This window comes from Hyalella azteca, unplaced genomic scaffold (assembly GCF_000764305.2).
Source record: "Hyalella azteca isolate HAZT.00-mixed unplaced genomic scaffold, Hazt_2.0.2 contig11368, whole genome shotgun sequence".
NCBI lineage: Eukaryota > Metazoa > Arthropoda > Malacostraca > Amphipoda > Hyalellidae > Hyalella > Hyalella azteca.
This window is the reverse complement of record NW_025941367.1, coordinates 2,837-23,466: the sequence shown is the minus strand read 5'-3', so window position 1 is coordinate 23,466 and position 20,630 is coordinate 2,837. Positions and strand designations below refer to the sequence as shown.

Genomic DNA, 20,630 nt, shown 5'->3' with positions numbered 1-20,630 from the left:
CGCGCTCACTGCCGCCGCCCGCATAAATGGTGACTCTGGATAATTACTTGGACGAGCGCACGTATCTGTTCAAGCAGAACGGCGCCGCCTCTTTCGAGTGTCTGCCTTATCAGCCATCAATCGCTCGTTATGTGCGAACGATGGCCTTGACGGGTAACGGGGAATCAGGGTTCGATTCCGGAGAGGCAGCCTGAGAAACGGCTACCACGTCTAAGGACGGCAGCAGGCACGCAAATTACCCAATCCCAAAACGAAAAATAACGATGACGAAAAATAACGATGCGGGCGCTCCTTCTGGAGCCCCGCAATCGGAATGAGTATGTCTTAAATAACCTGTCGAGAACCCACTGAAGGGCAAGTCTGGTGCCAGCAGCCGCGGTAATTCCAGCTTCAGTAGCATCTATTAAAGTTGCTGCGGTTAAAAGGCTCGCAGTTGGAGCCACTGGTGTTTGGTATATGGAGCAGCTGGACGTTTTTTGTTTTTGTTTTGTCAATTTATGTTTTTATCTTCGATGTGAATTTAGTTTTCTAATTGATTCTTATTTTCTTATAGGTTTTGAACTTTTGAACTGACGATGGAGCTGGACTCCGAAACGTTTTCATTCTTAAGAAATGGTTAATATTCTGGCTGTTTTCTTTGCTTTTAAATTCCTGGGAATGAGAATGTCTTAAATTGATTAGAGCGTCGGTTATTCTGACTTAAAATTATGTAATATCGTACATATAGAACGTAGTCTGAGGTTGAATTAATTCGTAACTTGAGTTATGACAGTTACTGGAAGTTAGAGACTTAGAGTGAAGTGTTGAGAAGGCTACAGGAATTTGGGTTAAAACTATGTAAAGCTTGTATAAGGTTCTATTGTTCTCGAGACCGTGATACCGAGGGTTGTTTATAGTTGGGAATGGCGAGGGCATCAAACGGCTGACTTTTGCGGATTTCAAAACTGTCGCGGCGTCACTTCGAGGGAATAGACTTAACTGTGTGCGCGACGGCTGCCTATATAAGAGCCCTAAAATTTGTGCCAAGGGTTGGTTGGTTCTACTCAGGTGACCGTCACGCGAGTACGGTCACGTCGTGCGGCCGTCGTGACGGCCCCGGCCGGGAGGCCAGCGATTTTGCAGTTTTTTTCGAACATTGAAACCTGCAAGAAACTTAGACCCATCGAGACAGTTACGATTTCTGTGAGCGCGTCTAAAATCTACAAGGGTACGATCGACATCAACGGTGCTACTGCTACTCGGGCGTGAGGCAATGCGAGAGGCCACGAGATGTTCTACAGTTATAATGTCAGCAATAAGAAGATTCAAGTTCTCAAGCACCGAGCAACAATTATCTTCAGTACGGTCATCAATACGATACGGTCACAGTTTTCATCAGAAGAAGCGGTCCGGTCATAGTCATCAACCGAAGTACGGTCATCATAAATTCTACGGTTGGATCGGCGGTGAGACATCACTGTAGCGCGGGAAATACGGCCATAGAGAAAGAGCAACTGTGAAAGCGGACGCGAGAATACAGCAGCGGTACGGCCGCTGAACCAACGGCCGCAAACGTGTGCGCAAGTTACGGTCGTCTACAACTGTCGTACGCATTGGAACTGCAACGGATCAACGTTTTTCTGGTAAAATTAGATGATTTTAATTATGTTAACTGATAGATTTTGGACTCCGATTGTGTTCAGATTACCTTTTTCATGTACTAGAGATTGTTATTAACATAGGATGTGAACTTGAATTTCTCAATTTAATATGAAATGTATAAGTGTTTCACTACAACCCTCTCTTTGTATTATTTTTTGCCGTAAACCCATTCATCCGAGAACTTTTTCATACGTTCCTATCAAGCGCTACTCTGCGTCAACCTGACAATACGCTAAGTTATGAATACCTTGAACCTGAACGTAACGTAAAATTGGAAGAGTAATCACTCCGATTGTGCAACTTTAAAATATTTGAGACGATAGAACCAAATTCATTATTTTTTTCTTAGTCTAATCACTGAATCCACTGAAGGGCAAGTCTGGTGCCAGCAGCCGCGGTAATTCCAGCTTCAGTAGCATCTATTAAAGTTGCTGCGGTTATAAAAGGCTCGCAGTTGGAGCCACTGGTGTTTGGTATATGGAGCAGCTGGACGTTGGGTACCTCGTGTCCCCGTCCTGTTGTCTGCTCCTGACTCTATGGCACTGAATATGGGAAAGCCTCGCGCGGCTTGGGCGATTTGCTCAGAGGTGTTGGTGTTGGACGTTTTGAGGGTATCATTGCTCTCTTTTCGTTTCAAGCCCCCTCTGTGTCCTTGCTTGCGCGGGGTGGCTCCTGTGTCACCTTGAGTAAATCACTAAATCATGGTGCTCACAGCAGTCGTGACGGCCTCGTGCCCTGTAAACAGTCTTTGCGGACTAAATTGGTTTTGCAAGGCATGACGAAACATGACGTCGCTGCTGGTCGCGGGCGGAGGAAGGTGCTCTTTGTTGTGGCGCTCTCTCTTACCGGTGTGTTTGTGCCAGCAGCGACGTAATGATCAATGGAGACGGTAGCTGGCATTGGTATTGCGCGGCGAGAGGTGAAATTCTGCGACCCCCACAAGACCTCCTAAAGTGCCAACGTGTCAGTATTAATGGGTCCGTATTAGACTGGGCTTCAGTGCGCAGCGGCGTGCCACAAGAAAGCGTTCTCGGGCCTGTTTTATTCGTTGCGTTTATAAACGATCTGCCAGAAGCTGTGTCTAGCGTGCGCTCGGTGTATGCTGACGACACAAAAATTTATAATACAGTGAAGAGTACGTCGCAAAAAGTACAGTTACAAGGTGATCTTGACAGGCTGGTTGACTGGGCTGATAAGTGGCAGCTGCGTTTTAACGCTGACAAATGTAAAGTAATCCACCTCGCCCTCGGCAAGAATAATGAACAGCAAGATTACAGTATGAGAAGACACGGTTACAACGAGAGAGTGATGATGTCGAAGTCGACAATTGAAAAAGATTTAAGAGTTAATATCGACAATGAGTTGAAATTTTCTAAGCATATTGAAGATCAAGTTATTAAAGCCAATAAACGACTTGGACTGATCAGACGCTCTTTCGAGTTCCTAGATGCAGAAACAATGAAGCAGTTGTTTGTTGCTGTCGTGCGCCCGAACCTAGAGTTTGGAAACGTCGTGTGGTCACCGAAACTTGAAAAGGACAAAAATTTAATAGAGAGTGTTCAAAGACGTGCAACAAGGATAATTCCGGTCTTTAAATGCAAGTCCTATGAGGAAAGATTAAAGATTATGAAGCTTCTAAGCATCAGTTATCGACGTCTGCGTGGGGAACTCATTGAAGCATACAAGTATACTCATGGCTCATACAAGGTCCCAGAAGGATTACTAGAATTTGAAACAAGAACCAACACCAGGGGCCACGGCTAAAAACTAAAAAAACTGCGTTGTAACACATCCATGCGACAACATTTCTTCTCGCTTCGAGTCACCGACATGTGGAACAGCCTCCATGATAGCATCGTTGACGCTGTGTATGAACGCCTCCAAGAACAGACTAGACGAAGCTATGCAGGAGCATATGTTCAGTCTTAAAATGTCTAGCAAATTACGGACCAGGCAATAAGTCCAGCAGCTATCTCAATCAGTCGTCAGTTATGGAAAGATCGGGTTCCAAAGGCCGGATCCCTTGTGAATCAAGTCACGAAAAATTCAAGAATCGGCAACAGGCAATGGGGCTATTTCTTCAGTGCCGACACTTCTATTCTATTCTATTCTAAAGCGAAGGCGTCTGCCAAGGACGTGTTCACCAATCATGAACGAAAGTCAGAGGATCGAAGGCGATCAGATACCGCCCTAGTTCTGACCCTAAACGATGCCAACCATCAATCCGCGTGAGCACCCTATCTAACGGGCTCGGCGGGCAGCTCCCCACTACCGGGAAACCAGAGTTTATGGGTTCCGGGGGGAGTCTGGTTACAAAGCTGAAACTTAAAGGAATTGACGGAAAGGCACCACCAGGCGTGGAGCCTGCGGCTTAATTCGACTCAACACGGGCCATCTTACCAGGCCAGCACTCTGGCATTATTGACAGATTGAGAGCTCTTTCTCGATTCAGTGGACGGTGGTGCATGGCCGTCCTTAGTTGGTGGAGTGATCTGTCTGGTTAATTCCGATAACGAACGAGACTCTCCTAGCTAAATGGTCGGGCTGCAGCATCGGCCCGCTGGATGACAGCTGGCGTTGTTGTTGTGGTTCCCTGGTCTCATTTTTATAAGAGACCGGGGCTGGCGTTGCCTGCAGCATCGGCCCACTGGATGAAGGAATTTTAAAGCCAAGAGAACGCCAAGTAAATTCATCATATTGATATTAGAAATATTTCTGAGTCCAGCTCCATCGTCAGTTCGTCAATCTATGAAATGAAAACAGTCATTTTAATTCAAAATCCAAAGTCTGACATCAAAACCTACAATTGACAAATAAAAGGCGAAGATCAATCGTGGCCTGGGACTGCTACCCACGAAACAAATACTAAGGATACAAAGGAATTGCGACAGATTGTACTGCAATAACAGGAACGATTACGCCGGAAGCCATGTTGTCCGTTATTGTACAGGTCAGCCTCTTCCATAAACTACTGGGCAAGCTCCGGGCCACTACCTTCTCAAAAACCTCGAGAACCTGTGAGGTCAGGATAGCCGGTCTGTAATTTTGAGGTCCGTCGCTCGGAGCAGAGAAAAAGCTCTAATTTTTTACCTTAAAAAGCTCTCAACCCTTTTCTACCATAAAAACTCTAATACTCTTTTTATACCCAAAAAACTAATTAACTAAAGTTTCTAACTAAAATAAACTGGCACATTTTATGCCCGAGGTAGAATATAAAGCAGACCATCCTACTAGGGTATGCTGAGGGTCTGCCACTTCTATTTCCAAGGAGTACAGAAGGAAGAATGAAAATATCTACGTTTGCAATAACAATTTGTATTCGAAAAATACAAAAATATTAATACAAATTTCATAGAACTTTTCAGAGGCCATTTAACGCACTATAAACATAACAGTAAAATTACATGTAAATTGCACGGCCAGTGCATCGTACAGTGCACTGCACAGCAACACTGCACAGCACACGATCCTTCACTATAGCTAACAAGGCTCAGGTAAGGCTTCCATTCACCATTCACTTTCATTACTCACTAAGAACTTCGCGGCTATACGTATTTTCTCAATTATTTTCATCACCATTCAATAAAATATCGCAATATATTCTGAGATTTCATATTCAAATTTCGAATCATCTAATATACATTATTGTCTATTTCGTGAATATATTCTTCAAATCAATTTTTTTTAATAAATCTAGTTAGTTAGCGATACTATATACACTTTTTATCGATAATATTCAAAGAAAACAATGATAACAATACGTCAATTCTGTGTTGGAAGACAGAACTAATACAGATAATAATACGGGGCATTGTTCGGTACAGTGTTGGAACCCAAGACTAATACAAATAATACAGAGCATTGATCGGGACAGTGTTGCAACCCAAAACTAATACAAATAATACAGAGCATTGATCGGGACAGTGTTGCAACCCAAAACTAATACAAATAATACAGAGCATTGATCGGTACAGTGTTGCAACACAAAACTAATACAATACATTGCAGGTCGTGGTACAGGTCACTGCCAGCCCTGCAGGTCAGGCAGGTCGCGGTACAGGTCACTGCCAGCCCTGCAGGTCAGGCAGGTCGAGGTACATGCAACTGGCAGCATGACTGCCGGCACATGTCGAGCTGACAGTCGCTCCCTGATGGCGCTGGCGATCTTCTTCTTCAGATCAGCTGACAACTGCTGCTGAGGCAGCTGCTCTTCTTGCTGCTGCTGCCGCAGTTTAAGGAAGAGGACGACGCGTTCCTCACCATCGCGGGCGCGGCGCTGTCCCACGCACACGCTGTCCTCCACCTCCACGAACCCCTCCACTGCAACACCACAACGTCACCTCAACTGCAACACCAACACGTAACCTCTACAAACCCTACACTGCCCCTAAAAAAATTTGGGGTCGCCACAAAATCCAGAAGTCGCTACACTAAGATTAAAGTTATTCTGGGTCTGCTTGGCCACCCTATCGAAATCAGCTTCTAATCAGAACCTACTGTCGAACTTTATAGTCGCCAGGGAGTATGAAAAGAGTTGGCCGAGCCGAGTCATACCGAGCTAGCCGCAGCTGCCTATAGAGGCTGCCTTTCAAACTCAGAGCAGAAGTGGACATAGAGCGGCTGATTTACGCGCGCCCCGAGTCCGGGGCGGCACCTGTTGCCGAGTCGGGCCAGATCTAAATTTTGTTAGGGGGAAACCCACCACGTCACCTCCGCCTCCACGAACCTCTCTCCAGCAACGGGCTCAATACTCACCCCTTCTTTGTCAGGGGTTCAAACTTCAAACTCAGGGGGTACACTCTGCCAGGGGTTCAAACGCGTCCCTCCTCTGCCAGGGGTTCAAACGCACCCCTCTTCTGCCAGGGGTTCAATGCCCACCCCTCCTCTGCCAGGGATTCAATAATCACCCCTCTTCTGCCAGGGGTTCAATACCCACCCCTCCTCTGTTGGGGTTCACTATGCACCCCTCCTCTGCCAGGGGTTCAATACTCACCCCTCCTCTGCCAGGGGTTCAATACTCACCCCTCCTCTGCCAGGGGTTCACTACGCACCCCTCCTCTGCCAGGGGTTCAATATTCACCCCTCCTCTGCCAGGGGTTCAATACTCACCCCTCCTCTGCCAGGGGTTCACTACGCAACCCTCCTTTGCCAGGTTCACTACGCACCCCTCCTCTGCCAGGGGTTCAATACCCACCCCTCCTCTGCCAGGGGTTCACTACGCACCCCTCCTCTGCCAGGTTCACTACGCACCCCTCCCTCGCCATGCGTATACCAGGGCTTCAATACGCACCGACTGCATATATCTCAGCGCTGCCGAAGCGTACGCCGCAAGGGTTCAGTACGCCGTCGCTGCGCCCCAGCATGACGAGGCCGTGCGTATGGCTGCTCTGTACGCAGTAGTCGCCCTGCGTCCATACGCCTGGGTACCTGCACACAATGTACACAATTGTGCCATACGCCTGGGTACCTGCACACAATGTACACAATTGTGCCATACGCCTGGGTACCTGCACGCAATGTACACAATTGTGCCATATGCCTGTGTACCTGCACACAATGTACACAATTGTGCCATATGCCTGTGTACCTGCACACAATGTACAACAATTGTGTCATACGCCTGGGTACCTGCACACAATGTACACAATTATTGCTGTAGTCGAGCAGAATAAGAAACTGTTAACAAAATTTATTTGAGTCAGGGTCTTCCAGAAAAATGCATTAAAACGTATGTAACTAAAAATTGTACAATTCTGAGAATTATAACAATGTACAATTGTGCCTTCTGCCATCGCACCCGCGGGTACAGGCGTACATTGTACAATGTGTTCGTGTACGTAGAAGAGTATTGTGCATCAAGCTCCAGCATGAAGTGCATGCATGCGTGACAGGAATAATATAGAGTGAATATGGAAATGATATTATAGGATAAAGTGGAAGTTAGGAAGCTGAGAGAGGAGAGGGAAAATAGGGGAAGTGCGAGAAGTGGGGGGAGCGAAGGGGAAGTGGGGAAGCGACAAGTAAATGAAGGAAGCAGGTGGAAGTGAAAGAAGATAAGGGGAAGTGGGGGAAAAGCGTGGGGAAGAGAGAGGAGCAAATGGGAAATAGAAGAGGCAGAGTGGAAGTGGGGAAAGCATGAGGAAGCAAAGGAGATGTGGAAGAAGCAGAGTGGAAGTGGGGGAAGCGTGAGGAAGCAAAGGGGCAGTGGAAGAAAAAGAGAGAGAAGCGTGGGAAAGGCGTGGGGAAGAGGAGGAAGCGTGGGGCAGACCTGGTGAAGTAGGCGCGGGTGTAGGCGGCGTGGCCGACGTCGCCCCAGAAGTGGGTGGGCATCGAGGGGAAGGGTTGCGTGCACACCAACTCCCCTGCCTCGTCCCACACCCGCTGCCCCTCACTCCCCCAGACCTGGGGACACAATAATTATTAACAAACATATAAATAAACAAATAGATATATAAACAAATATACAAATATGTAACCAAAGATAAATACAACTTTATTTATATAAAAAATATAATCGCTACGATAGACATTACACTCTCACTCAGAGTAGGTATAGTAATAAGCAAAACTTAGTACAAATTGCGATGCAATTTTTGACCCTACGGTATAGTGTGGGTCATTCTGACTCAGTTGGGCCCAGCTAGAGCGCGTACCTATCAGTGCTGCGTTCACTCTCTGCACGCGCTGCGTGAAGAGTGTCACTATTTGGACAACTTGACACATTCATTGTACTGAGTTTACATGTGAAATTTATTCAATAACTAAAACACCAGATGAATTAAATTCTTTCAAATTGTTTCATCAAACTGATAATTAGCAGTCCGTGAATAATGGACGGCACTCAAATTGGCGAGATGGAATCTGTGTACATGACAGTAAATAACAGTAGGTACAGCACCTAGTGACAGTAGGTACCAGTAACTAGTAACAGTAGGTACAGTAACTAGTAACAGTNCCCGAATAAAGCGCGTATCAGTGCTACGTTTGCTCTCTGCTCGTGCTGCGTGAAGAAAGTGTCACTATTTGGACAACTTGACCCATTCATTTTTCTGAGTTTACATGACATTCAGTAACCAAATTCATAGTAAATTCAACAAATAAAATGAAATTTATAGATAAATTACATTCTTTCAACATGTATTATCAAACTGATAATTTGCAGTACAGTAACTAGTGGCAGTAGGTACAGACACTAGGTAGTGGCAGTAGGTACAGACACTAGTGGCAGTAGGTACAGTAACTAGTGACAGTAGGTACAGTAACTAGTGACAGTAGGTACAGACACTAGTGGCAGTAGNCAGTAGGCACACTAGTGACAGTAAGTAACAGTAACTAGTGTCAGTAGGCACACTAGTGACAGTAAGTAACAGTAACTAGTGTCAGTAGGCACACTAGTGACAGTAAGTAACAGTAACTAGTGTCAGTAGGCACACTAGTGACAGTAAGTAACAGTAACTAGTGTCAGTAGGCACACTAGTGACAGTAAGTAACAGTAACTAGTGTCAGTAGGCACACTAGTGACAGTAAGTAACAGTAACTAGTGTCAGTAGGCACATTAGTGACAGTATGCACAGTAACTAGTGACAGTACGTACCAGTAACTAGTAACAGTAGGCAACGGTAACTAGTGACAGTATGCACGGTAACTAGTGGCAGTACCTGGATGGCCATGCCCAGCAGAGGGCACTGCACCTCCCCAGGGTAGACGGGCAGCAGGCCGCAGCTCCCCATGAAGCACGAGATAATGTCCGTGCCTCCTGCGGGCACGCCGGGGATTAGTGGGCACGTTAGTGACTAGTTAGTGCCACTTAGTGGGTACGTTATTGGCTAGTTAGTGCCACTTAGTGGGTACTTTATTGGTTAATAGATAGTGACAGTTAGTGAACAAGTTAAAACCCATTTAGAGTCAGAGGGCTACCGAACTGCCACTACATAACGGCCACTACACCATCTCCCTCCCTCATATTTTGAGTTATAAATCAATAATAGTCCTGAATTAAGGTTAATTTAATACATTTAACTAGTGACAAGGTTAAGGTTAAACTCCATCAAGCAGCAACCATAGCACATAGTGACAGAGGATCACCTGAGATGGAGCCCAGGAGGAGGTCCTGCTTGACGGAGGTGTAGACGTAGCTGTAGGAGGCCTCGGTGAGGGGTGACCCCGTCGACAGGATGCAGCGCAGGGACCCGAGGTCGTGCGTCGTCACGGGGGCCACGCCCTTGCTCTCCAGCACCGCCAGCCACTTGGCGCCCGTGCCCAGCACCGTGATGCCTGCCAACAGATAACATGGGTCACGTATTTGTATTGTGCACAAGTGCCTGACGTAAAACAATGAGTGACACATTAGATGCCTATCGTACGATAACATGGGTAAGACATTACTGTCATACACGGAGTGTGAAACGTAAGATAAGATGATGCCTGGCGTACGATAACATGGGATACGCATTTTTGTTATACACCAAGTGTCTGACGTAAAACAAGTGACACATTAGATGACTGTTGTACGATAACATGGGTAAAGCATTACTGGTCATACATGGGGTGTGTGACGTGAGATAACATGATGCCTGCCGTACGATAACACAGCTAATGTATTTGTATTGTGCACGAAATGTCAGACGTAAAACAACAAACGACACATTAGATGCCTGTTGTACGATAACTTGGGCAGGGAATTACTGTTATACATGGGATGTTTGACGTAAAATAATATGATGCCTGTCATATGATAACATGGGTGATGTATTATTGTGGTGCACCATGTGCCTGACGTAAAACAACAAGTGACATATTGATGTAATACATGGGGTGTGTGACGTAAGATAATATGATTCCTGCCATACAATAACATGGGTGATGTATTTGTATTGTGCACGGAGTGCCTAACGGATGATACAGTACGGTGATGCCTGCCGCACGAATTAGTACGATAACATAATAATAATAGCGGTTTCAGCGTTTATTAGGCCGTAGGCCTGTCGCCGATTCTTAAGATCGCAGAACATTCGCAGCATTTTGCGGTCTCGAACGCGCAACTCACTGCTACAATTCTGCTGTGCTTAACCGCCCGGCCTCCTCGCCGATTCTGACCAGAAACTGGCGCACAGAGCTGGGATCGAACCCGCGCCTCTCTGCTCCAATCTTGGTACTCTGAACTTTAACCACTGGGCCACCCTGCCCAGTGGTTAAAGTTCAGTTTTAACATGGGTGGGTTTAGAGTGTTATGCTCGAACTGCCTGATGTAAATTAACTTTAGTGGCATATATGATGCATAATTTTACAGGATATTCAAGATAGTAATTGTCTGTCCACCCACCATATGCGTCGACGAGGTCGAAGAGTGTGGCGGGGTGGGGCAGGAGTGGGGAGCCGTCGTAGAGCAGCACACTGCAGCCACTGTGTAGTGCAGTCACCAACCACTGCCACATCATCCAGCCGGTCTGATGGTGACAAACACGCTCAAATATGAGGCTGAGGCATGGCTTTAGCAAAAATTGGCTCACACGTGAGGCTGAGGCATGTCCTTAGCAACCACGGGCTCAAACCTGAGGCTAAGGCATAGCTTTCGCAACCACGGGCTCAAACGTGAGGTTGATGCATGTCTTTAGCAACCAAACATTGGCTCAAACGTGAGGCTGAGGCATGGCTTTAGAACCCAAACATTGGCTCAAACGAGAGGCTGAGGCATGTCTTCTTTATATGACCTAGCGTCAAATAGAGCGAACTTGAAGCAAACATTAGGTTAATATATGTTTTTACAACCCAAACATGACCGACCTGTGGAATGTTTGTTAGAAATCACGCGTCTAACAGGAGGGCTACTGCAACCACCAATAATGCACATTTTTTGACGACAAACACGAGTTAAAATATAAGGTAATTAAATTACACGTCGTGTGATCACTCAGAAAGTGAATGTTATATATTGTCCACACAGCGACACACCACCACCTCCATCACCACCACCCACCGTGGTGTAGTAGGTGACGACGTCATCCCTTCTGAGGTCGCAGTGCAGCTGATGTTCCTTCGTAATTTGGATGAGGGTGCCCTGGAAAAAGGTGAGAAGTTAACAATGGCTAACACAAGGAGAACTGCAGTGAACACTGCAGTGAACTCACCCCCACGCCGTGCACGATGCAGTGAACTCACCCCCACGCCGTGCACGTCATATTGCGCATGGCGCCACCTTCCTAGGACTAATGGCCGCCACGTGGCGCGCAATTCAAATAAGTAAGTTCCCGCGCCGCACCCTGTATGAGTTGCTACGGTGATGCCTGCCGTATGAATTAGTACGATAACATTGGTCGCGCATATGATGCCTGCCGTACGAATTAGTACGATAACATTGGTCGCGCATATGATACCTGACGTACGAATTAGTAAGATAACATGGGTGGCGTATGAGTGTTAATAAATGACTCAAGTAGCACATATGATGTATAATTTTACAGGATATTCAAGATAGTAATTGGCTGCCCACCCACCATATGCATCGACGAGGTCGAAGAGTGTGGCGGGGTGGGGCAGGAGTGGGGAGCCGTCGTAGAGCAGCACACTGCACCCACTGTGTAGTGCAGTCACCAGCCACTGCCACATCATCCAGCCGGTCTGGTGGTGACAAACGGGCTCAAACCTGAGGCTGAGGCATGGCTTAAGCAACCACGGGCTCAAACCTGAGGCTGAGGCATGTCTTTAGCAACCAAATATAAGCTCAAACGTTGCCTTGATGCTCTGCATGTCTTCTTTATTTGACCTAGCGTCATATAAAGCAAACTTGAAGCAAACAGTATGTTGAGACACTACCGACCTGTGGAATGTTTGTTAGAAATCACGCGCCGCCTCACAGGAGAGCAGCTGCAACCACCAATAAAGTCCGTTTTACGACGAAAAACACGAGTTAAAAGATAAGGCAATTACAGGTCGTGTGATCACTCAGAAAAGGAATGGGGCATATTGTCCACACAGCGACACACCACAACCCACCACCCCCACAGAGACGTAGTAGGTGATGACGTCATCCCTTCTGAGGTCGCAGTGCAGTTGATGTTCCTTCGTAATTTGGATGAGGGTGCCCTGAAAAAATGGTGGAAAGTAAACAAAGGCTAACACAAGGTGGAAATTATCAATGAAAAGGGGGCGAACTAATAGGCGAGTAGATAGGAAAAAACAGACGCGAGTATTAATTGAAACTGATCGTAAAGAGGAAAACAAATTAATAAATTATTAATTTGAAGACTTTTAGGGCAAAGAAAAACAAATATACTGAAAATGCGTCGAAAACGTGAACGTTTTCGGGCAGTTCTACTCACATAGCTGAGCGAGATCCTCAGCAACGAACTTCTACACGTGACTAATGATTAATATAACTAATAATTAGTAACATACCGTAACAAAAAATATTGATTAATGAGCCAACTTTTACAGCTAAATAATTCACACGTGTGATAATATAACGAATACACCCTACTCATACACAGGAATATTACACCGATCTAATACAACCATACTCACCCCCACGCCGTGCACGACTGCAGTGAACTCACCCCCACGCCTCGTGCACGATGCAGTGAACTCACCCCCACGCCGTGCACGATGCAGTGAACTCACCCCCACGCCGTGCACGATGCACTTCGGCGCCCCGGTCGTGCCGGAGGAGAACATGATGAAGAGCGGCGCGTCGAACGCGACTTGCGCAAAGGACACGACTTCGTCAGTCGTAACTGATGTCAGGAAGTCCTCACTCAGCACCCTGTGGACAATAGATCATATCATTAATCATCTATTATTGTTATCACGCCTCATTAATCATCTATTAATATTATATTATATCTATTAATGTTATCACGCCTCATTAATCATCTATCAATGTTATCAAGCCTCATTAATCATCTACGGTACTAACGTTATCACGCCTTATTAACCATCTACAGGTATTAATGTTATCATGCCTCATTAATCATCTATTAATGTTATCACGCCTCTCGGACATTCGGTCCAAAAAAGAACCTCGCAGCAGATTCTAGCTTCTTTATTAAGATGTAAACCTGAAAAACTCGTTACCATTACGAAGCAGTTTGGACGTGAACAAAAAAAAAAAAGATGCCATTCAAACGTATTAACCAATTTCAAAAATGCATTTGCAATTTTTTAATCATTGCAAATTAACCTTCTGAAGGGTGGGAGTACGAAGTCAGAGGCGGTAATAGTGAGACTGTAAGATATGCCGTGCAAATTACAATTACTTGCTAAGTTCTTAATCTCCGGTATCAGGTTTAAGAATACCGGCACAGAGCATCAAGATTAAAAGATTATTATCATTGAGCACCAATAATTAATAGCAATGTTTACAGAAGCATTATTGTGCAGCAGCTTCTAGCACATGCACAACACTTTATGTCTAGGATGACCGCGTAAGCAAGAAGAGTCACTTGTATGTAGTGATGTTTGTTCACGAATGTTAGTTTCAAGATGAATGTTGTACAGGGTCCTTCAAAAAAACTCTCTGATTTCAATAAGCTTTTGCAAAAATCATACGACACATACAGAAAAATTATTTTTATATGTGAATAGCTTATTAGATGCCATTTTATATCAGATAGTACACTTTACTTGGTTTTGAAAATTATGTTCTATAAATGATGTCCCCCATTGTTAAGACATTCGAAGTCTTTCACTGAAGTTGCCCATAGTGGCCGATATGAGAGTGTTCCTGATGCGAAAACGATTAGACTGTGGGTGTCCAACTTTAGACAAACAGGGTCAGCACTAAAAGGCAGGAAGTGGCAGCCACGTCCAGCCATTCCAAGGGAAGTTACACGAAGAACTATGGGCAACTTCAGGGAAAAACTACGTGAATGTCTTAACAATGGGGGACATCATTTATCGAACATAATTTTCAAAACCAAGTATAGTGTACTAAGTGATGTAAAATGGCATCAAATAAGCTATTCACAAATAAAAATAATTTTTCTGTATGTGTCGTATGATTTTTGCAAAAGCTTATTGAAATCAGGAAGTTTTTTTGAAGGACCCTGTATTAATATGCAATAGTTAATGTTTGCATGAATGTCACTGCATGCTGTGTAATGTCACTGCATGTGCAATATGCAATGCTTATATACAATGTCACTGCATGTGCAATGTGGAATGTTTATATAGAATGTCACTGCATGCTCTGAACCATCCCCAATGTTTGACATGTTTGCTGATGTTTGAGAGCTTCACTCACGCATGAGGAACGTTGCTGATATCCACCTCCCCAGCAGGGTGTACGAAAGGCACGACAATGACCAGCTTCAGGCTGGGCAGGGAGGCCGCCACTCTGCGTAGCTTGTCCAGGTGATCGTGTACCTGTAATCATGAATATACTTATACACTACTAAAAATGAGATAACACACAAATGTACAACTCTTCGTAGCTTTCTGAAATAAATTTAGCAGTGGCACAGACTCACACTATTAGTGCATTAAAAATCATGTAAATTATCAATCATTAATATGCCACAGTGAAATTAATTGATGTTTACTCTTAGAGCATCAGAAGTTAATTTTTAACAAAAATGGCAGGAATTTTGTTAAAAATTCATGATCCATCAATTAGTTAAGAGTTGAAATTCTCAGACTTTTAATTGCGGTATACTTTAAAAACATTAAATGCATTCAAACACTGAAATGCATCAAATAATTTCACTACTACCACAATCATTACCTATTCAAAAATTTTTTTAGGGATGATGTGACTGATGCAGTACCTGCAACACTAAATTTATATTGAAGTCTATAAGCCTTTATCTATTAAAGGTAACTAGGTATCATTACCAGGCTTTCATAATAGCACTATTGAACACAATAACCCTTTATTTTCGAAGTGTAACTCTTGTTATCAGGCATTTTCAAAAAACATTCATGATTAGAATTTTTTATCCTGAATAACATGATGAGGCTTCATCTAAGATGGACACCACGAGATGCTGATGGCAGATCATAAGGCGTTGTTGATCCTACAATCTATAATAGAGAATTGATTTAGGCCTGATTTGCCTTATTAACTTAAAGAGGGGGAACAGTAAAAGCTTTTATTCCACACTTAACTCATTGCTTGAGTTTTTGTACAACTTAGAGGAAATTGATTTTGCAAAAGGCAGTTTGCCTTGCAAGACAGCTTCAATGGACATAATTGTATTCAGGGTGATGACATTCAAGATTTGATTCTCTTCATATTTAATATTTTAGAAGAAATAGATACAAGCTTTACCTTGCCATTATAAATAACTGCTTCAACAGACACAAGTACTTCAGGTTGCACTTGCTGAAGTCGGTCAAGCACTCCAGTCACTCCGAAGTCTGGAGATGCAGAGCACCAAACTCCACCCAGGGTGGTGGCACCAAGCATGGCATGGACAGCAGCACAGCCATTGGGTAGGTAGCCGGCCACACGGGTGCCTTCTTTTACCCCAGCTCTGCGTAAGGCTCTGGCCCATTGCTGTGATGACTCGTACAGTTCACGGTAAGTTTGTCGGAAAGGAGTTGTCACGCCCTCACCTGATGCGAGCAAAGTTTAATTAATCATGAGGCATTAACATTCAAGCTGAACGATCTTATGTAGGTGTGTCTGAGTTTTCAATTGAGTTTAGCCAAAACTTCAATTTATAAGTTTTACCAAATTTTAAAATATATATATAGTTTTTGAAAATTACAGTAGAACAATAAAACATTAGCCTCTGTAAACAATTTTCATAGAATTACAGCAGGAAAAAACAATATTTGAACTCTTCCCAATATTAAAAACCACAACTGAGCGATAGATTCTTCTCTGTTGGCTACCACCATAGCCCTTGAACTCAGTACAATGAGCCCAATTGACTCATAGACAGTAGAAACTAGAAATGTAATTACTAAATTTCAGAAACTATGACAAATCTGGTATGTTTTTGATGTTGATTATATTAATTTACTTTGCATTCTTTTTACCTCAAAAATTTTGTTGAACTTTCAATTTAAGCAAGCTAAAGATAAACCATATAATTACAATTGAAGCAAGCTAAGATATATATAATTATAATTTAAGCAAGCTAAAGATATAATTACTCAGTGCAATGATGGCTGGACTTTCATCCCTGAAGCGCAGGAGGTTTTCAGCAAAGTTGAGCCGTGCCCCAACAAACCACCTGGGCAGCTCAGCAATACTCTTGTGTTCCGTTACAGTTTGTGAAGGAGGATGTGAGCTAATAAAGCCACCTCTCTTCCACCAGTGACTCCAGAAGTCAGAATAGTTTTCTATTGACCAATCGTATAACTCTTTGTAGCTTTCTGAAATAAAATTAAAATAGTGAAGATAAAATTAAATTTAGAGCTGGCATAAAGATGCACTTGGACAACTTTAAGGATATATAAACAAGTTCTTGCATACCAGATATTAATTTAATACAACGCATACTACAGGGATTTCAATAACATTCAGTCACAAAAATTATAGCCTACAAGTTCAAAGTAAATAAAGTGTACAGATACACTTTCAACAAGTGTTTATACTAAATTTCCTAATCATTATTATCCAAAAAAGGGAAAATCTTTGGACATTGCTCACCATAATACATAATATTCTGAGGTACCTACATATTATTCTAGCTTATATAGGTACATGTAATTCTATTATTATAGTATACATATTATACTTACATACATATAATTACAGAGTGAATTGGTAAAACAAATTTTCATTAAATTCCATCTCTCACAAAAATTGTTTTGAGCTTGATCACTTAATCATTTATAATCCATAACTTTTGATCAGGAAGGAATCAAAGAAAATTGGGTGTGACCACAGGTTAAGAGAACAAGACTAAGTTTGCAAATTTCTCTCCATAACAACAAGATCACACCATGCAAATAAGTATAATTTCATGTTTGAGACAAACTTTAACAAAGCTTTTAGCATTAATTAATTAATTTGCTCTAGGAATTAATACATATTCAAAGTTCCACAATGTTAATGTATCAATAGTTTTCACCCACAATTGCAGAAAATGCAAGGTCTAAAAGATATCCTCGACTTCTTTAGAAGCTAGAAGAATGGGCTAAAATATTGAAAAATAGCTGTAAAAATGCTGGCTCCCTATTTATATATTAATACTACACTGCTTAGAGCTTACCAATTGCAAGATTGAAGTCCTCATTAACAGAGCGCATGAAACATTTTATGTTTGAATCCTCAGAAATATATCTTCCTGAAGGATGCCACAATGCCTTAGGCTTGCTTAAATTATTTAAATCCTTATGTAAAGGAGACATTTCAAAACTCTTTCAATTCAAAGTTATTTTCTTTACCCCTGCAAAGGAAAATCATATAAATCAGCTTTAATTGATAAAAATTTGTTAGCAAGGCAAAAAACTAACATTTCCCTACCAATTCATATCAGTAAGCTATGAATTTGAATGAACTTATCAACTTCATCTTGAAGCCACATAAAACTTAATTTTGGTATCCATACATTGTATATGGTCCAAACTCCAATCAAACTATCAAAGTATATTGATTGATAAATCAATATGATATAAATATACCGGTATTGGCATCAGAAATCTTAGTAAATTTGAATACATGCGGAAGTGCAAATGCCAAACACCACCCAACTCTGTAACACACTGACACAGGATAATATCCTCATTATCCTGGCTATGTTAGAGCTAACTCAGCAAATATTTGGCATCCGTAGACCGTAATCAATGTTAAGCTGAATTTACTACACATTTTGGTATATCTGACGCCCAGTATCAGTAACATGAGTTAAAATCAGTGGGCAATGGATTGAATACTTACTACACAATACACATCATGAGTTCAATACTAAAATAGAACTTATAGAAGCAAAATATATCTTATTATATATTAGTATTTTATAGTAATTTTATTTTTTCATCATTCATACTAAATCAGATCAGAAGTAGGTACAATTTCAGATCTTAGATATTAATTGGTTTTAAAAGTTTTAATAAAGAGCATTTTTTTTAAATATCATTCTTACTTTCTCAAAATCTCTTTTTGGGACTGGTGGTTGGAAATTGGAAGTTAACCATTTTTATTAACCATTGCCTGTGAGAGTGTTACCTACAATATCTTTACAGGTTCTTTTTATTGAGCTTTCAAATCAGGAAGTTCCCAGTTCCCACAAATCACCCTGTACATTTGGAATCTTGCAGCCCAATTGTGTACTTGTAATTTGTATCAATAATTAGATGGAAAGAAATTCATCTTGCAGGAATCTCGCACTTCCAAAATTGATGGTAAAGCTCTAGTCAGTAGTAATGGCTCAAAAAGTAGATAAATTTCATGCCAGTCATTGCCAGATACTAGAGCCTAGTGCCTATAGGCTATAGGTAATGGGGAATGGTTAAATGCTTTAGCAATTAGCAAAGGTCAATGACACTGTGACACATAAGTCACCACCCACCACTCCGTCGGAGTCTGTCCCACTCGGCAAAGCAGATACAGATAGTACTCCACTTGGTGGAGTATCTGTTAATTTAGAAGCAAGGTTTACGTGCGGTTCCTTACTGCTTGTAAATCAAAACCTTCTAATACTACCTACTGGTCATTGGTCAAGAACATGATTTAGTAGGGTTCATGAACAACATGATGAATCACTAGCCAAAAGGCCCCAAGACTAGCCCCATGTACATGTATAAGTATTAAGTAAAGTGTCTTTGGCATTGAAGAATAGGCCAGTAGGCCTGTCAAGAACCTTATTAGCTCAAGAAATAAAAAAAAATGGCGATAGGCCTATATAGCTATATTTCTATCAACACCGTCAGCATTCGGAAATGTCTGTCCGACTCTGTCGCATATCCTAAAAGAAAAAATGTGTGATAACATGAAATGAATAATGACATATTTCAGGTACCTTTTTATCTGAAAGAAATAGACGTCAGCAAAAACAAAAAATTCACGCATATTAGTCGTATTTCTCTTTCGAACGGCGAACCTCGTGCCCATGGCCAGGCTCCATCTAGTCGGAAGACGGAACCGCGCGTAGACCTACCTTCTAAGCCTGCAGGTGCCAGACTGCTGGGGTTAATGCGTTTCAGCTGCTCTACACATCGTATGAAAGGTCATCAAGTTCCATTGGGACTCACTATTAAAGGGGACTCGAGGTGATCCACTCCTTCGACTTCGAGGTATATCTAAGCGCAATATACTAGCGGTTTTGAAGCATTTCTGTTCTAAAAACCCCTTATATGTAATTACGGTTTTCAATTATTCTTTCGAGCGCATTACCAGCATTTGGTTCAAGTAACTTCAACTATTACTGCATATATATAACTAATGAAGTCATTAGTCATGCGACCAAAGGAAATATTTTTGGCCGCCTAAAGTTTTAATTAAGACGAGTTAAAAAAGAGGGGACAGTACCCGTGTTTATTCGCAATTATGTCATTTAGACTTAAGCACGCCACTTTAATTGTAAGGAACACAGTCGTCACGCATTGCTGTTTTCAATTTTTCGTTTCTAGACTAATGAATTATTCACTGGTAATTGGTTTTATTTGCTATCTTATTGAATTAAAATTTTCACAGACTACGCATATACATGAAGCTTTCAACTGATAAGAAAATGAATTTATATGTGTGTTGGTATATCTTTCGAGATTGCTTCAAGAACATGTTCAAACCTGACGAATCACGTAATGGCTTCATATGTAACGACCTACGGCAGATAATCAAGTTTTATGAATGAACTTGTTGAAATCATGCACATTTAGTGTACCGTATTTGATTTGTATTATTCATATAAATTTGAAACTTTGTGCTGTGTATTATAGGATTTTTTTTAACATTTTGTAATTATTATTAAGGTACGTGGCAATTTAATTATTACTTGAATGATTCTACGAGTCTATAATTAAATACTTGTCTTTAATTAACACCTGCATCATAAGCGCGGTATTTAGGTTCCATAAATTCCATTTAATCACTGGTGATT

The 20,630-nt window shown here is 42.4% G+C and overlaps 1 protein-coding gene across 1 annotated transcript; it reads right to left on the bottom strand.

The window, feature by feature from the left end:
* Positions 1 to 5,662: 5,662 nt before the first annotated feature.
* On the bottom strand, positions 5,663 to 19,604 carry LOC108666314 (acetoacetyl-CoA synthetase). Its single transcript, XM_047882806.1, has 13 exons — positions 19,551 to 19,604; positions 17,802 to 17,978; positions 16,738 to 16,959; positions 15,905 to 16,191; positions 14,879 to 15,000; positions 13,258 to 13,399; positions 11,618 to 11,698; positions 10,964 to 11,087; positions 9,727 to 9,915; positions 9,300 to 9,397; positions 7,910 to 8,043; positions 6,932 to 7,068; positions 5,663 to 5,961 (listed from the first exon to the last, which is right to left on the bottom strand). The coding sequence occupies exons 2-13, from the start codon at positions 17,938 to 17,940 to the stop codon at positions 5,663 to 5,665; spliced, it is 1,974 nt and encodes a 657-aa protein (XP_047738762.1). The 5' UTR covers positions 17,941 to 17,978; positions 19,551 to 19,604.
* Positions 19,605 to 20,630: the final 1,026 nt, after the last annotated feature.